The sequence below is a fragment of the Pelophylax lessonae genome (genome assembly GCF_965119305.1).
Source record: "Pelophylax lessonae genome assembly, chromosome: 1".
Classification (NCBI taxonomy): domain Eukaryota; kingdom Metazoa; phylum Chordata; class Amphibia; order Anura; family Ranidae; genus Pelophylax; species Pelophylax lessonae.
The window spans coordinates 254,348,186-254,365,103 of record NC_138768.1 but is presented as its reverse complement, the minus strand read 5'-3'; the positions used below and the strand labels follow the sequence as shown (position 1 = coordinate 254,365,103).

At 42.4% G+C, this 16,918-nt stretch overlaps 1 protein-coding gene across 1 annotated transcript in view; it reads right to left on the bottom strand.

Annotated features, from left to right (window-relative positions):
- NOC4L (nucleolar complex associated 4 homolog) overlaps positions 1-16,918 on the bottom strand; it is a 63,402-nt gene that overhangs the window by 15,959 nt on the left and 30,525 nt on the right. The window contains exons 6-12 of the mRNA XM_082257686.1: positions 11,543-11,642; positions 10,308-10,342; positions 10,153-10,203; positions 9,206-9,317; positions 9,053-9,113; positions 8,768-8,878; positions 8,528-8,688 (exon numbers count right to left, since the gene is read on the bottom strand). Coding sequence (XP_082113812.1) covers positions 8,528-8,688; positions 8,768-8,878; positions 9,053-9,113; positions 9,206-9,317; positions 10,153-10,203; positions 10,308-10,342; positions 11,543-11,642 — 631 coding nt within the window. The remainder of the gene's footprint in view (positions 1-8,527; positions 8,689-8,767; positions 8,879-9,052; positions 9,114-9,205; positions 9,318-10,152; positions 10,204-10,307; positions 10,343-11,542; positions 11,643-16,918) is intronic.

The window sequence follows — 16,918 nt, the reverse complement described above, 5'->3', positions numbered from 1 at the left end:
CAGTTGATGAATACCTCCGGGTGAAGAGACCATTCTCCCGGATCCAATGCCTGCCAACTGAGATAAGCCGCTTGCCAATTCTCCACCCCCGGAAAGTGCACAGCAGAGAGGGCCGGAACATATTGTTCTGCCCACCTCAAGATGCCGGCCACTTCCCAGGCAGCACTCTGTGCGCCCCCTTGATGACTGACCTATGCCACAGTCGTATCATTGTCGGATTGTATCCGCACAGGGCGTCCCTGCAAAAGATCAGTCCACTGAGACAGTCTGATCGCTCGAATTTCCAGGATGTTTATCGACAACCTGGACTCCTCCCGAGTCCAGACACCTTGGGCCGAACAAACTCCCAAGACACCTCCCCATCTGGATAGACTGGCATCCGTGGTGATTACAGTCCAATACAGGGGAAGAAAAGATTTTCTCAGGACGTAGGGCCAGGGAGCGGAGCCACCTTCTGAAAGACTCCCTTGAACCCCGACTCAACAGAATCAGATTGTCCAATGACAGTGGATCCTTGTTCCATTTGATCAGAATCTCTCTTTGCAAAGGTCTGGTGTGGAACTGCGCAAACAGAACCACCTTGAAGGTGGGAACCATCAGATCCAGTACTTGCATGCAAGTTCTGAGAGACGATCGATGGCTGGACAACAGGAGCCGAACAGCCTCCTGTAGCTTCAGCAGTCTGAGGAAGAAACATCCGGGCTGATGCTGAATCCAGCGTCAGACCCAAGTAGTCCAGCTTTGTGGACGGAGACCGTGCCGATTTCTGAAAATTCAGTGTCCACCCGAACTTCTGCAGAGTTCGAACCGTAACCTCCAAGTCGGCCATTAGGGCCGAAGAAGATTTTGCACGCAGAAGCAGATCGTCCAGGTAACCCAGTATCGCGAGCGATCCCCTTCTTCCGTAACAAGGCAAACACTGGGGCCAAAACCTTTGTGAACAGTGAACACTCGAGGAGCTGAAGCGAGACCAAAGGGTAATGCCACAAATTGAAAGTGCTCCTCGCCCACGGCAAAAGGAAGAAAAGGCTGATGCCCGACATATATGGAATATTAAAAGGTAATCGTCCTTGAGATCGATAGAATACATCAGATCTCCTTGATGAAGGAAAGCTACTACTGTGCGGATGGACTCCATCCAAAATTTCTGAACCCGCAAAAAAGTGATCAGAGTCTTAAGATCCAAGATCGGACAAACCTTGCCTTCCTTCTGGGAACTGTAAACAGGTTTGAATAAAAACCTTGGAAAACGTTCCGACTCTGGAAACTGGATCAATAACTCCTTGAGCTATCGGGTCCTGCACTGCTTCGTAGAGGCCCTGTAGACGCTCTGGAGACAGGCTTAAGTTAGAAGGAAAGAACCTTGCCAGAGGCAAGGACCGAAACTCAATCTTGTAACTGAACCCAATTAGTTAGTGGACCCATTTGTCCTGAATGAGCAAGGTCCACGGATCCAGAAAAAGACAAAAACGCCCCCCCACCCCAGATGCTGGTGAGATCGCCCCTTCAGGCTGGGGGAAGGATTGTCTGCAGGAAATCAGACGCGCCCGCTTTGGACTTAACATTCAAGGGTCTCTTGGAGCCTCCTGCAAAGTTACGGGTAGATCTCGAGCCCTTTTTCTGCGATCCAGATGGACGAAAGGGTCACTTGTGGGACAAAAGGGTCGCTTGTGAGACGAAAAGAAGGAACCCCTCTTATGGCGAGGTTCATTGCCCTTAGCAGCCTGTGGAAGCAAAGTACTATTGCCTGCCGTAAGGCCCCTAATGATCTCTTCCATAGAGGCACCGAAAAAACTGTCACCTACAAAAGGAAGGTCAGTTAGTACCTTTTTAGAAGCTTGGTCAGCTGACCAATACTTCAACCAGATCCATGGATGCATCACAAATATACTGTAGCCCTTGAATCAACATCCACCAGCTCAGAAGGATGACTCCCCCTCCAGATCCTGGCACTATCAGTTTCGCTGTTCATTTCATTAGAAAGCATGGAAGTTTCAGTCCCTTGTCACAGCAGTTTGAACAAGACACATCTTTAGTGATGAAAATAAGTGTTGTAAAAATCAATACTCATCGTTTGTTCACAGAGAAGCGGATTTTCCTGATTCCAATCATTGCTTCAAAAGTCCATCTAGTGTGAGTTTGCTGTACATCCAAAGTTCCTGGAATGCTAAAAAATGGGGGTGGATAATGAGCCGACCATACAAACTGACGCCTGACCGGTTTCACGGGGAAAATCCAGCTACTTCAGAGACTTTAAAGTTTCCCGCACTGATACAATCAGGGCGTTCACCAGCGCTTTTTCATACACGGCTGCAGAGCACAACTTATCCTCACTATTAGAGCACTCAGGGTGTGTGGACGCAGACCCAGTGGGCTGACTCTTGCCGGCGGTGGCCAAATCCACCTCAGAATCTGAGGAAGCAGAAGATACAGGTGAAGGTGGGGGACGCTTCTTGCCAGGTCTCCTTTGCAGGGCCATAGACCCAGAGGGTCCTGCAGCTTCCAGGAGTGGATCGGGTAGTGAAAAAAAAGCTTCCCAGGCTCCCTGACCACAAAGGGTTAAGCGGAACTGCTGCTCGAAAAAAAAGCCATACGTTAGACCTACCGGTAATGGTGTTTGTATGATGAGAGGCTCCACCCTACAGGAAACACAATCAGTTCATAGCTGTTAAAAGGCCCCACCCTTTCCAGTTGTAAAAAAAGTAGATCTCCAACTGATTCATAAGGGATGTATAATCACTTAGGTTCTTTCCTCACCCATTTAACAGGGCTGGAAGTAGGCCTGCCGTGCTGGAAGGTTCGTAGAAACACCGTTACCGGTAAGTCTAACGGACATTTTTGTGCTCTCGCCTTCCAGGACGGCAACACATGAGAGGATAATAAAGTAACCACAGGCCTACCTTAGGGTGTGACCACTGTCTGCAAGATCTTCCTGCAAAATGCCAGGCTTGCAGCGCGTCTTAGCTCCACTCCATTAGGAGTGATGCAGATATCTTGGATCAAGAGGCTGATCAGCAGGTTTGTGCCTCCGAAGTCTCTGCCTTCACTGCTTCGGATGCAGGATCTATCTGGAGTGGAATTTAAAGATGAAATCAGAAAACCTGTGAAATCAGTAGGTTAGCAAGATTGACTGTCTAAATCTACCAATTGTGGTCTATCATGTCTGTAGCACTTCTTAGGGCCACTGACAGGACTAATCCAAGACTTGTTCTGTGTAGCAAAGACACTATTGATTAACAAAGTACATCTGGCTTAAAGACTACTCTGTTCAGGGGCATGATTTAACAGGAGGCTGCCTGACAGACACCTTGCAGGCCCCCTTTAAGTTACTATTCATCTTCCATAGTGATGGGAAAAGGGAAGTCCGCTTAAGGGAAATACCTGGGCTCAGAAACTGGACTGGTATGTACCCAAAGTACACCAAACCCATTACTTCCCTCACAACTGAAGGTACTGTTTGCAGGGGAGGACAGAAGGAGACCCGAGCTGCTGAGTGGGGCAACAAGCAGTGGGTCCGACTTGTCTGTGCCACAAGAGGCGACCTGTGAGAAGCCTAAAAGGCATGCAGGCAGAATGTGGCACTCACCAGCGTTCCTGAGCCGGCCTCACAGGGGTGTCATCCGACTCTCTAGGTTTTCTGGCCAGAGAAAAAAAAAAAATGTTTTGGTGTAGGAGAAACACAATCAATATTGAGGAACAAGGGAAAGGGTGGGGCCTTTTAACAGCTGTGAACTGATTTTGTTTCCTGTAGGGTGGAGCCTCTCATTTCTCATGTGCTGCGGTCCTGGAAGGTGAGAGGAGAAATTTTTTTTTTTTTCAAAAAGGAGGCCCCCCCTCCCTCCTGCACCGCTACAAGAAGCAGCGCACCCGCGGGGCTGTATACAGCAAGGAAGGATAGTGTACTCCCAGAAACTCACCACCTGAGCTGGAAAGCGCCAAAACGATTTGCCACACTGCTGGAAAGAGGAAACGCTGACCTGACACTAGAGGCCCCCCCCACAGCCTCAGCATTGTCTCCGACTACAGGAAAATGGCCACCAAAGTAAGTCTATGGGGAAACCAAAAACATGGGTGCTGAACCGGGAAGTGACCAGTGCTATGTGACCTCGTGAGGTGTTTCACTCGCTGGTCAACCCCTGTCCAGTGGGACTACGTCGCGGCCAACTTAGCACGGAGCTAGTAGTTGGGTCGCACTCGCAGGCCAGACTGGAAGACCGTAAGGATCTAGAATATCCAGTGTGTCGCCCAGTCTGGCTGTTGATTGTAGTTCACACAAGATCAAAAATAATAAAGTCAAAAATTACACTCAAATAGGAAAAAATGCCAGGACCACAGATCCCAGCAGAGAGCCAGGTCCTTACTCCTGAACTAGGCAGAAAAAATTGGAAGTCCTACAGCAGGAAGTGATGGTATACCCCCTGGGACTGCCCCTGGGGCGTAACCAAAAAGGTTTCCGCCTAGTCCTACTCCTAGAGAGCAAGAGCATAAGCCCAATGGTCTAAAGACTTGAAGCTGTGCGTCAGTGAACGAAAGAGAAAAATGCATTTCATCCGACTAGGCTACCTCTTCTCATTGCTCTGTCGTCCAGTTCTGATGCGCACATGCCCATTGTAGGCCCTTTTTGCTGTTGACAAATACTGTAGTGGTTAATTTCTAATAAACAGACAAAGGTGCCAGAGTCCAGCACTACCATCACTGGTCTTCAGGTCCTCGATGCCATCTTGCTTGTGGGAAGCAAGCTGTGACTTTGTTGCTTCACAGGGGGCTCCCCACTGTGCACAAGCAAGAGACGCTGGGCATTTGTACTTTTACCTCCCTCTCCTGGTACTTGTGACATGTCCCAGGAGGTTGGGAGGGGATTGGTTTAAACTTTCACTTTTCTCGTCTTGATGACTGAGTACCTGTCAGAAATAGGCTCACGCTCCCAGGGGAAAAAAAGACCCTCCATAAGGAATAGAGGAGGGGGGAGAGGATGGGGAAAAGTGGGACTTGCTGTTGCTTGAAATTCCACTTTAACCTATCAGTGGTCATAAAGTTATGGCTGATCAGTGTATACATCAAGTAGAAATGTAGTAGTATGCTCTGCTACCCAGGGTTTTTTTTTTTTTTGTGTTTTTAAACAAGGCATTCAGCAAATTTATGCATTCACATACATTGAAGGATACATTCACCTTTGGGAATACGTTACATTTTATGGGTCAGATGGTGAATGCACCGACAAGAAAACAATGCGGTACTTGACCTACTGATTACCAACGATACAGACCTGATCACGGATATAGAAATACGGGACAACTTAGGAAACAGTGACCATAGGTCAATAAGTTTCAGTATTAATTACAGTAATAGGAAGCAGAGGGGTAATATAAGAACACTGAATTTCAAAAGAGCCAATTTCCCTAAACTGCGCTTGCTGCTAGAAAATATCAATTGGGATAGAACCCTGGGAACAAAGAACACGGAGGAAAAATGGGAGCGCTTCAAGAGCATACTAAACAGGGGAATTGGCCAGTGCATTTCAAAGGGATATAAATTTAAAAGAGCAAAAATAAACCCTGGATGGCTAAACTCCAACATAAAAATGTATATTAGTGCTAAAGAAAAGGCCTTCAAAAAATACAAGACTGAGGGGTCATTGGCAGCATTTAAGCATTACAAAGAGTGTAATAAGAAATGTAAAGATGAAATCAGGGCGGCTAAAATAGAACACGAGAGACATATAGCGGAGGAGAGTAAAAAGAACCCCAAGAAGTTCTTTAAGTATATAAACAGTAAGAAAGCGAGGCCAGAACACATTGGCCCCATAAAAGATGATAAAGGAAATATGGCCACAGAGGACCGGGAAAAGGCGGAAGTGTTAAATAATTTCTTCTCTTCAGTCTTCACAAAAGAATCGGGGGGCTACACGAACCTTGCTTGTAAGGCCGAACTAAATAATACACCTCAGGAAGTGCCGCTATGGCTAACAGAGGATAGACTTAAAGCTAAACTAGAGAAACTTAACATAAATAAATCCCCGGGACCGGATGGCTTGCACCCGAGGGTTCTTAATGAGCTCAGCCAGGTGATTGCCAGACCATTATTCTTGATCTTTAAGGATAGTTTACAGACGGGTATGGTGCCAGCTGATTGGAAAAAAGCCAACGTGGTACCAATATTTAAGAAGGGGCCGAGATATATCCCGGGTAACTATAGGCCGGTCAGCCTAACATCAGTAGTCTGCAAAATTTTGGAGGTGATGATAAGGGACCACATACAAGACTTTAGTAATGAAAACGGTATTATAAGTAGTAATCAGCATGGATTTATGAAAAATCGTTCTTGCCAAACCAATCTATTGACCTTCTACGATGAAGTGAGCAGCCACCTAGATAAAGGTAAGCCTGTGGATGTGGTGTATCTGGACTTTGCAAAGGCCTTTGACACCGTTCCCCACAAACGATTACTGTACAAACTAAGGAAGGTAGGTATGGATCAGAAGGTGAGTACCTGGATAGAGAACTGGCTCCAGGGGAGAGTACAGAGGGTGGTGATTAATGGGGAGTACTCGGGTTGGGTGGGTGTGGAAAGTGGGGTCCCCCAGGGTTCTGTCCTGGGACCAATCCTGTTTAATTTGTTCATAAATGATCTAGAGGAGGGGATATCTAGTACAATCTCAGTATTTGCAGATGATACTAAACTAGGCATGCCAATATCTTCTATGCAGGATGTGGAAACCTTGCAAGCAGACCTGAACAAAATAACGGGGTGGGCAACTACATGGCAGATGAGGTTTAATGTTGATAAATGTAAAGTAATGCACTTGGGGGCCAGAAACCAGAAAGCAAGCTACTCACTAGGGGGGGAACCTCTGGGTGAGTCTAGGATGGAAAAGGACTTGGGGGGTACTGGTAGACAACAAGCTTGCCAGTGGCATGCAATGCCAAGCCGCCGCAAGCAAAGCCAACAGAATACTGGGATGTATAAAAAAGGGCATTCACTCCAGAAATAAAGAGATTATTCTCCCGCTCTACAAGACTCTGGTCCGGCCACATCTGGAGTATGCTGTCCAGTTCTGGGCACCGGTCCTCAGGAAGGATGTGCTGGAATTGGAGAAAGTCCAGAGAAGGACAACAAAAATAATTAGGGGAATGGAGACATCAGCTATGAGGAAAGACTACAAGCACTGAACCTTTTCTCTCTGGAGAAAAGACGATTGAGGGGGGGATATGATATCAATGTACAAATACTGTACTGGTGACCCGAGCATAAGGAACAAACTATTCAGAGAAAGGAGATACAATAAGACACGTGGCCACTCACTAAAACTAGATGAAAGGCGGTTTAACCTTAAAGTGCGTAAGGGGTTCTTCACTGTAAGAGCGGTAAGGATGTGGAATTCTCTTCCACAAGCAGTCGTATCAGCAGGGAGCATTGATAGTTTCAAAAAAACTATTAGATGGACACCTTAAAGACCACAACATACAGGGGTATACAATGTACGGTTAAAAGCAAACACACACACACGCATCATAGGTTGAACTGGATGGACTGATGTCTTTTTTCAACCTCACTAACTATGTAACTATGTAACATGTTTCACCTGGTTTTAGGGTGGAATATTTAACATGTTCCCACTACTGCAGCCTCTCCCAAACCCTCTGCCTCTAGTGACAGTGACCCGGGGAGCTTCTCCCTGCACTTGCTATCACAATTCAAATAGGCCGTGCGGGGCTCCGCCCATCTGACCATGACACTCATTCACAGAGTCTATGAATGTGAGAGCTACAAGCACCAACAGCCTCTGTGGCTGTCAGCTTTTGGTTCTCATTAACTACCAGGGCACTGTTAAGTGCTCTAGGTAGTTCATTGTTTCTTCCTATCATTGTGTAACTGCCTGCTTGTATGAGGTACAAGCAGAGAGCTTACACGGACAGTTTGCAGAAGTTCTGCATTGCATCCTTGATATGCTGATCACGGGTGCAATGCTTTCCAGGCTCCTAGTGTGAAAAAGAAAACACACCCTTTACCTGTAAAAAGATGTGCATTTCCAAAGGATGTTTAGTTAGCCTAATGCATGAACATAAAAATGTGTTAAACGCAGGCAGTATTGGGCGACATTTATACACATTACTACTACATGCATTAGGGCAGTGGTTCTCAACTCCGGTCCTCGGGACCCACCAACAGGCCAGGTTTGCAAGATAACTAAATTACATCACAGGTGATCTAATTTGCTGCTCAGTGATTGCAGTATTCTAGTCTGCATCCCCCAAGGTAATACTTAAAATCTGGCCTGTTAGTGGGTCCCGAGGACCGGAATTGAGAACCACTGCATTAGGGTATCTAGGGGCTTTTATGCTGACCCTCTAAGCAACAATACTTTCTGAATTACTGACCCAGTAAAATAGTTAAACAGGTTAGCAAGACTTCAAAACAACTATTAACTCAGCAGTGACAGCCTCCAGATTTCATTCATGACACATTTTAAAGTGATAAAAACAAGACAGCAATGACTATACAAATATGCAGGAAAATGAGTCATCACCTAATGCCGTAGGCTGATGGATGAGAGGTCTGCAAGCTGGATGCCTTCGGATCAGGTTACAGATGAACGGAATGATCATCAGCAACACTTGTGGAGGAGCTGTCAGAGACAGTCGTGACAGGCGCTTGGCAAATGCAGCAACAAGATACACAGGTAGATGGCTGCAAAATACATTTAATTGTCAAATTCAGACTGGATGTACCAAACATGAAGCACAAATATGCAAGTTGTCAAACTTACGTGGAAGACAGGAACAAGTTGGCCAAATGGAAAAACCTAGCTCGATATTTCGCGTGAAACACAGAGGGGTCCAAGAGAGAATAAAGCTTTTTGTAGAAATCTGGGTACTCCCTACGAGGACATATCAAAACCATTAAGAAAATTTGCAACTCTGAACTGCAGTACTTTAATTTACTGTTTTCGGTCTTGGAATAGGAAAACTTATTACATCGCTGTAAGCTTGTATCACCCTAAAACGTCAAACATCAATATTGCTTTAAATTGTAGACAAGCATGGCTACTTACAGGTTATGCTGATGAATCAGAACAAATAGTCCATTAAGGGCCAGAAGGCTTATAGCTCCACCTAATAAAAAGCAAAAATACATAGAATTGTGACAATGGCAGGGGTCCATCAAATATAAAATCACATAAAACAAGATATACAAATCTACTTACCTATATCATAGGCAGCTGTAAGGAAATCAATCATCAAGGTGGGCTTACTCATGTGAGGCAATATAGACTCATGCAGGATTAAAAGCACTTTCTTATACAGACTTACAGCAAGCTGGAGATAAAAAAAAAAAAAAAAAAAAAAGTCAATGTCCTAGCAAGAGTTTTATACTGTCTTCATACTTTAATATTTACAGCCCAACTCAATTAGAATTTCTTGCCTATCCCCCTGCTAAAAAAATAAAAAAAAAAAAAAAAAAAAAAATTAACATATTTTACTACTATATCAACCTCTTCCTCACTGCTGGACCTCTTTGTGGTCCAGTGCCACTCTTCAAGGTAAATGACAGTCATTTAACTAATTTTCTATTGGCCCTGGTCATCCTGCACTAACCCTAGTGTACTATCATCACCCTAGGACACGCTCATATATATAGCCTGTCCTAGGGTGATGATAGTACAATAGGGTGTGTGCAAGACAACCAGGGCCAATAGAAAACGGGTTAACTGGCTCTGTCATTTAACCTTGATGGTTACAGTAGTAAAACCATGTATAGCTTCTGTGTAGGAGGAAAGCGTATAAAATGACTTCATCATGAAAAACAGAAGCCCATCAATACTTTACCCCACGCGTATAACTGTTCACGCCATTAGTACTGCGTGGCAGCAAATAAAATGGGGAGGAATTAAATAGCTTTTCAACAGGGTTTTAAAACACCTTACTGAATATGACCAAAAAAAAAAAAAGAGAAGAGAAGGTCGTGAAGAACCTACACTGCTGACTTTTAATCCCACTATTCTCGAATACAGGTCTGTGAACAACAATCACACACTTCAGGACAATCTTTCTTCAAAACTTGGTTCAGCCTTACTGACTTTCTACTGCTGATGTTTCTTTAGTTGCCAAAACATATGAAAGCACATAACTTCAAAATGTACTGGACACTTACTTTCTCCCTGAGAAAGTTCATCCATACTTTCTCAAACATCCTCTTATGTTCCTAAGCAAAAAAATAAATAAATAAAATTACATTAGATAAAATAAAAGAAAAGAAAGAGTGATGGTATGCATTATTAAAGAAGATGCATAATCTGGTCAACTTGCCTTTAATTTTGCTGGCTTCCAGTCATCACATTTCTCTTTAAGAAACAGGGAAAAAGACATGCAGTCATTTTAATCAGACTTAACAGTACTCAAAATAAGTGGCAACAACATAAACCATAAAAAATACCAGATTGAAGTAAATCATACAATACAAAGGTAATCAATTCCACCTTTTAAAGCCCTATTTTTTTTGTTCAGATAGATTGGAGAAGGCTTAGAACATCTAATAATTGTTAATGGCAGTATGTACTTTGCTGTCTTTGCGGTGATCCCATTTTCCTCATTTAAAAGTAAAAAAGAAAATCCCCCAACAGATTTCACAGACACCCTCTACCAGAAAAATAACACCTTAATTATTATGTATAGCCAAAAAAAAAAAAAACGTTAAGTTTTTGATAATGCCTAAGTAAAACCCATGCCTGAATATTTTTTTTTTTTTTTTTTTGCTGTGTACCATCTGCATAAATTTCACTTTACTTCCTGTCCCAGAGACAAATTAGGATATTAGTAATCTTTTAATGTGAGGGGAATTTCCCTCTCAGACAGTTGTCCCTTTTAGAATAAAATGTCCTCATCACTTGTTCTGGGGACGCCGCCAACATTTTTGGATTTCCCATCACTTTGTTTCAGGGACAACGGTCACCAATCCTAAATAGAAGGGTAAATCTCCCTAATGGGAACTCGGGTGGCCATATGACATTTGAGGGTCGGACTCTTCCCCAGTCTATCCAAAACAAAAAAAATTGCCTAGAGATACAATTAAACATTTTCTTTAAGCCACTTAAGAGCAATGTGACAATATTTACTGCACTACAGTAACTCAAAGAAAAAAAAATTGTGTACCCTGGAGCACAACTGAAATAGATAAGTAGCTAAAAGGATGAAGGACTAAAAAAAAAAAAAAAAAAAAAAAAAAATTGCGAAACCCAAAGGGGTGTGAATTTTATTATCAGGAGCAAGCCAGTGTCTGAGTTCCCAGGCTACTCTACAAGATAACAGAGGGTATGAACAGATGGTCTCTAGGTACCAGTAGCAACATGCTGATGCAAGTACAGATTTACTTTAAATAAACCCTCTTTATTTTTAGTCTCTGAATTATTACATTGGGCTAGGCTTTTAACAACTGAACTCCTTCTGGGAACCCATTTTATTTACATATTCTGACATGGTCCACTATACTTTTAAACATAACCAATATGGGAGGTCACACGCAAAAAAAACAAATAATTTCTCACCTTTCTGTGCTACCAGGAAATGTGACAATTCATTCTCTACAGGCATATTAATGGATGAGAGAAGGTTAAAGACATTGTTCTGGAATGCAGCAGGGAGGGACTGTAGATTGAGAAACAAGAAATGCAGCATCAGCCAAAAGACTCAATTATAACAGTTGTGAAAATTTAAAAAGTAGTATTTTAGTGAAGATAGTTGTCAATTTTGTTTTGCTTTCTTGATGTGTTTCTTTGCTTCTGGCCTTACAGTTATTTGCCTTTATAAGCTTATTTCATAGTAAAGTGCTAAAATATATTTTCAGCTCAGAGAGCAGTGCTTATAAAATCACTTTAGAAAGGTAAAGAGATTAAAGTGTCAATTAACCCAGACTAGAACATACTCTACTTATACGTCAAACCTGAGTGTTCATACACACAAAGCCACTAAAGCATTCGTTTTATTAAATTGAAATATACCTGGTTGATCCTGCCTTTTGATGTCTACCATATTCTGTGTGTCCCCAATGCAGCATGAGATTGTGTAGACCAGCTGATGTCCTCTACGACACATGCTCAAATTTAAGTTCCTTCCAAGATCTTTATTTCCTCCTTTTTCTTATCTGTGCAGCCCACATGACTATGGAGACACACATGTGGGCGTATACACAATGGTAATTAACACTTTCTCCCTCCCACCCTCTTCCTCATATTGCTCAACACTTTGGGGGCAGGATATAGTAGGCTGATGGATTATATGCAATAAGAAACTCACAAAAATGATTTGTTTTAATATAAATCAGTATGAAAACATATCTAATGTAAAGGTTAAAGAAAAAACAGCCCTGGATGCAGATGTTGTCTAAACCAAATGCTGGTGTTAATCACCTGACTCTGCTCACACCATATTAACCACTTGCTGACTGCCCAACACAGATTTACTATGGCTGGGCAGCTCGGCTGTGCATAATCCTGTAGATCTACATGATTTATGTGCATGCGGTTTTGGCAGCGCTGATTTGACACAGCGGGAGGCGCGGCTCATTTGCCGCCGGCTTCCCACGATCTTCGGCAAAACTGACAGGAGAGCTGTCTGGAATGTAAACAATGTAAGACGGCTCTCCTGTCAAAGGCAGAGAAAGATCGTGTGATTCAGCCAAGCTAAATCACCGATCTCTCCCTGCCTATATAGATATATTTTTTAGAAAACCGTCTGTTAGAATTACCGGTAACGGTGTTTCTACGAACCTTCCAGGATGGCAACATGAGAGATAAGAGGCTCCACCCTACAGGAAACACAATCAGTTCACAGCTGTTAAAAGGCCCCACCCCTTTTCTTTGTCCCTCAGTTGTAAAAAAGTAGATCTGCAACCGATTCACAAGGGATGTATAATCACATAGGTACTTACCACCTATTGTTTACATTCTTTTCTCACCCATTTAACAGGGTGGGAATTAGGCCTGCCGTCCTGGAAGGTTCGTAGAAACACTGTTACCGGTAAGTCTAACGGACATTTTTCTCCTCTCACCTTCCAGGACGGCAACACATGAGAGGATAATAAAGTAACCACAGGCCTACCTTAGGGTGGGACCACTGCCTGCAAGATCTTCCTGCCAAATGCTAGGCTTGCAGAAATCTTGGATCAAGGTTGATCAGCAGATTTGTCCCTCCAAAGTCTCTGCCTTCTCTGCTTCGGATGCAGGATCTATCTGGAGTGGAACTTCAAGATGAAATCAGAAAAACCTGTGAAATCAGTAGGTTAGCAAGATTGACTGTCTAAATCATCTATGACCTATATTACCGTACTCCATAAACCTGGCAAGTACCCTGCCGATTGTTCAAGCTATAGGCCAATATCATTACTTAATCTTGATATTAAATTGTTAGCAAAAATCATGGCCGTGAGACTAGGGCAATTCCTGCCGAAGCCTATTAGTCCAGAACAAGCAGGGTTCATGCCAGGTGGGGGAGACTCGAGACAACATCACAAAGGCAATGAATTTTATTCATAGGCTTAAGGGGGGGGTCAGAAGAAGGCCTATCAACTAAAGCGGATAACGCCTTTGATAGGATAGCGTGGGGTTTTAGGTTTTCAGTTTGCAAATATGTAGGATTTCAATCAAATATGATGGCCTGGTTGGCGGCGCTTTATCAATCCCCTACCGCCAGACTGAAAATGAATGGCACCCTATCCGAATCGGTAAAGATTTACAATGGTACAAGACAGGGATGCCCGCTTTCACCCATTTTATTTATTCTTACCCTGGAACCATTCATAAGGACGAATAAGAATCCCTCTATCAAGGGTATTACTATAAATCATCAACACTGCAAGCTGGCAGCATATGCCGATGATCTCCTTTTTGCTTTGACACAACCCTATGTTACGATACCTAACCTTATGAAAGGATTCAACACATTTGGATATCTCTCTAGCTTTAAAATCAATGTTCACAAGTCTGAGGCCCTTAACATATCATTAAATAAAGTCATCCCTACAACAGATTCAGATAAATTTTCAGTTTAAATGGGTTCCATCCCAATTCAAATATCTGGGAATTGTTTGCCCTCTAATATGGCGGATATTTATGCTCAAAATTTTCTTCCTTTACTACAAAAAGTAAAAAAAAAAAAAAAAAAAAAAAAGGGGATCTTAAAAATTGGAATGCGAAGCCCCTTTCATGGTTTGGCAGGGCTGCGGCAGTAAAGAGGATAGCATTACCAAGGGTGCTGTATCTTTTTCATAGCTTACCCATTAGAATACCCAAGCATTTTTTCCTATCTTTGAATTCTATCATAGGCAAATTCATTTGAGCAGGTAAAAAGTTGAGAATAAGTCCTTATTAGGTCAAAAGCTGCGGGAGGTATAAACCTACCAAATTTTTTACATTACTATTATGCATCACACTTAGTAAGGATCATCGATTGGAATTGCCATGCTAAATATAAAGATTGGGTTAAAATGGAAAACTTGCAAACTACAATACCACTTCGATTTTTACCTTGGATTCCTTTTAAACTTTATTCAGCCAATGTCAAACTGAATCCAACTATTGGGTCGACTCTCGCAATATTTCACGTCAATTTAGCAACCTTCCCAGGCCCCTCGACTCCTTTAGAGCATATGATGAATTGGGCACAAAATAGGAAGGTGTCTTCCTCCATTCAGGAAGATTCCCCAATACCCCTGACTGTATATCATTGTATGAGCGCGGGGAAACTTAAGTCGTATAACCAGTTGCAATCTGAGCAACTTGGCAGTCGTTTTACGTACTAGCAATATTTTTAACTTCATAGTTATATTTACAGCGATACTAATTTGCCAAATTTTTCCTGGCAGCTGACACATTTTGAAACTTTGTGCATTAAGTGAAACCCTATAGAAAAGCCTACTTCTAGAATGTATGATAGGATACAAACGTACGGTATGGATTTACACTCTATACATAGGAAGGCGTGGGAATCAGCTCTACAAACAACATTTACTGATGCCCAATGGTCAAATGCATGTATCCTGTCTCATCAGTGTTCTATTAGCTCCAATATTCAGGAGACAACATTCAAAATATTGACAAATTGGTACTATAAGCAAAGCTAAGCTACACGCGTGGTTCCCGGATAAGCCTGACACCTGTTGGCGGTGTGGCGAAGATAATGGCACAAGGTTACATATAAAGGTGGCGGTGTGCAACAAAGTGTTCACTCATATTCGTATTATTATGAATACTACGCTTGATCTTACTCCTGAATAATGCTGCCTTCTGAATATATCTAATTGTTCATTGAGCAAGTACAAGAAGTCTTTAGTGAGGCATTTGCTCAATGCTGCTAAATCTATTATTCCTAAGCACTGGAAATCAACGAGAACGCCAACCCTCATGGAGTAGCTGTGCGCGGTGAATTTGATGTAGGATTTGGAAGAGCTGGCTGCGGTAGTATCTGAGAATATCAAAAGATTTAAAAAGCTATGGGAACCTTGGGTCTCTTAAGCTTTCGAATACATATGCGAAGCTACAAAATGGCGGATTGAGTATGGCACCTTAATGCAGTATGGATGTAATTGGTGTTTATGATTATATAGATCTACTTATGAAGGTTTGGAAATTGTATCTTCCTTTTTTTTTTTTTATTTCAAACTTTTGGGAAAATTAAATCTTTGGTAAGGACAACATGTGATGTGTTTTATTTTTATTATATTTTGATTGATATCACTGTGGTGATTATCTGATGTGTCTCCGATTTCATTGTAATTTTTTTTTCCTTTCTTTCTGTATACTTTAAAAAAAAAAAAAAAAAAAAATGATTGTGATAAAAACAAAAACAGATCTGGCTTAAAGACTACTCTGTTCAGGAGCATGATTTAACAGAAGGCTCCCTGACAAGACACCCCTTGCAGATACCCCTTTAAATTACTATTTATCTTTCATAGTGATGGGTAAAGGGAAGCCCGCTTTAGGGAAATAGATTAAGGTAAGGTTATTACCTGGGCTCAGAAGCTGGACTGGTATGTACCCAAAGTACACCAAACCTATGACTTCCCTCACAACTGAATGTTGGCATGTCAGTTGTGAAAAACGCGCTCTATATACCAGAAAACTCCCTATACACCTGCCCGCAAATGCAATAAAATTAAGCAGAAAGGAGTTTGTTAAAATAATGCTTTTAACCATATCGTAGCAATCAGGTGTTCTACCCGATGCCTGGAGCTATAATCCACTCCCTACAGATCTGTCCGCAAATATAATAAAATTAAGCGTAAAGGCGCTAAGTAAAATAATGTTTTTAACCATATCGTAGAGATCAGGTGTCCTACCTGATGTCTGGAACCATAATCCACTTCAATACCGTTGGGTGCCTTTTGGTACTGATGAGGGATACATTAAGGAGATCCCTACTTCAGAGTAAGTCCATAGCAGTAACAGATCACTCACATTGGCTTACTGCAACCAGTTATGCTAAGAGAGTGATATGAGGGATACATATAGAATTGTAAACCTATTGAGTTGGGTATACAGGTCAGATAAGTTCTGATACCGCATCTTTAGGCCACAAAATATCTCTATGAACAACGTTCTCAAAGGAAAGAAAAGGATATTTTATAACCTCCTATTGTTCTACAACCTTACTAGGTTTTAAGCAGAGGGAATGCCTCTGGTATGCCCGAATGTAAGGGATTGCGTATTCTGACATCTGATGTTTCTGCGGCCAGAACTCCTGGCCCTTCCATGTCCCTGGCAAAATAAGGTCTGCAATAAAAGTGATACATGTATAACTAATATCACAAATCTAGAAAATCACAGATTGTGCGTTACTCTAGGTCTTCTGGTCAGAGAAAAAAAAAAAAAAAAAAACGAATGTTTGGCTGTAGGAGAACAGTACACAATCAATACTGAGGGACAAGG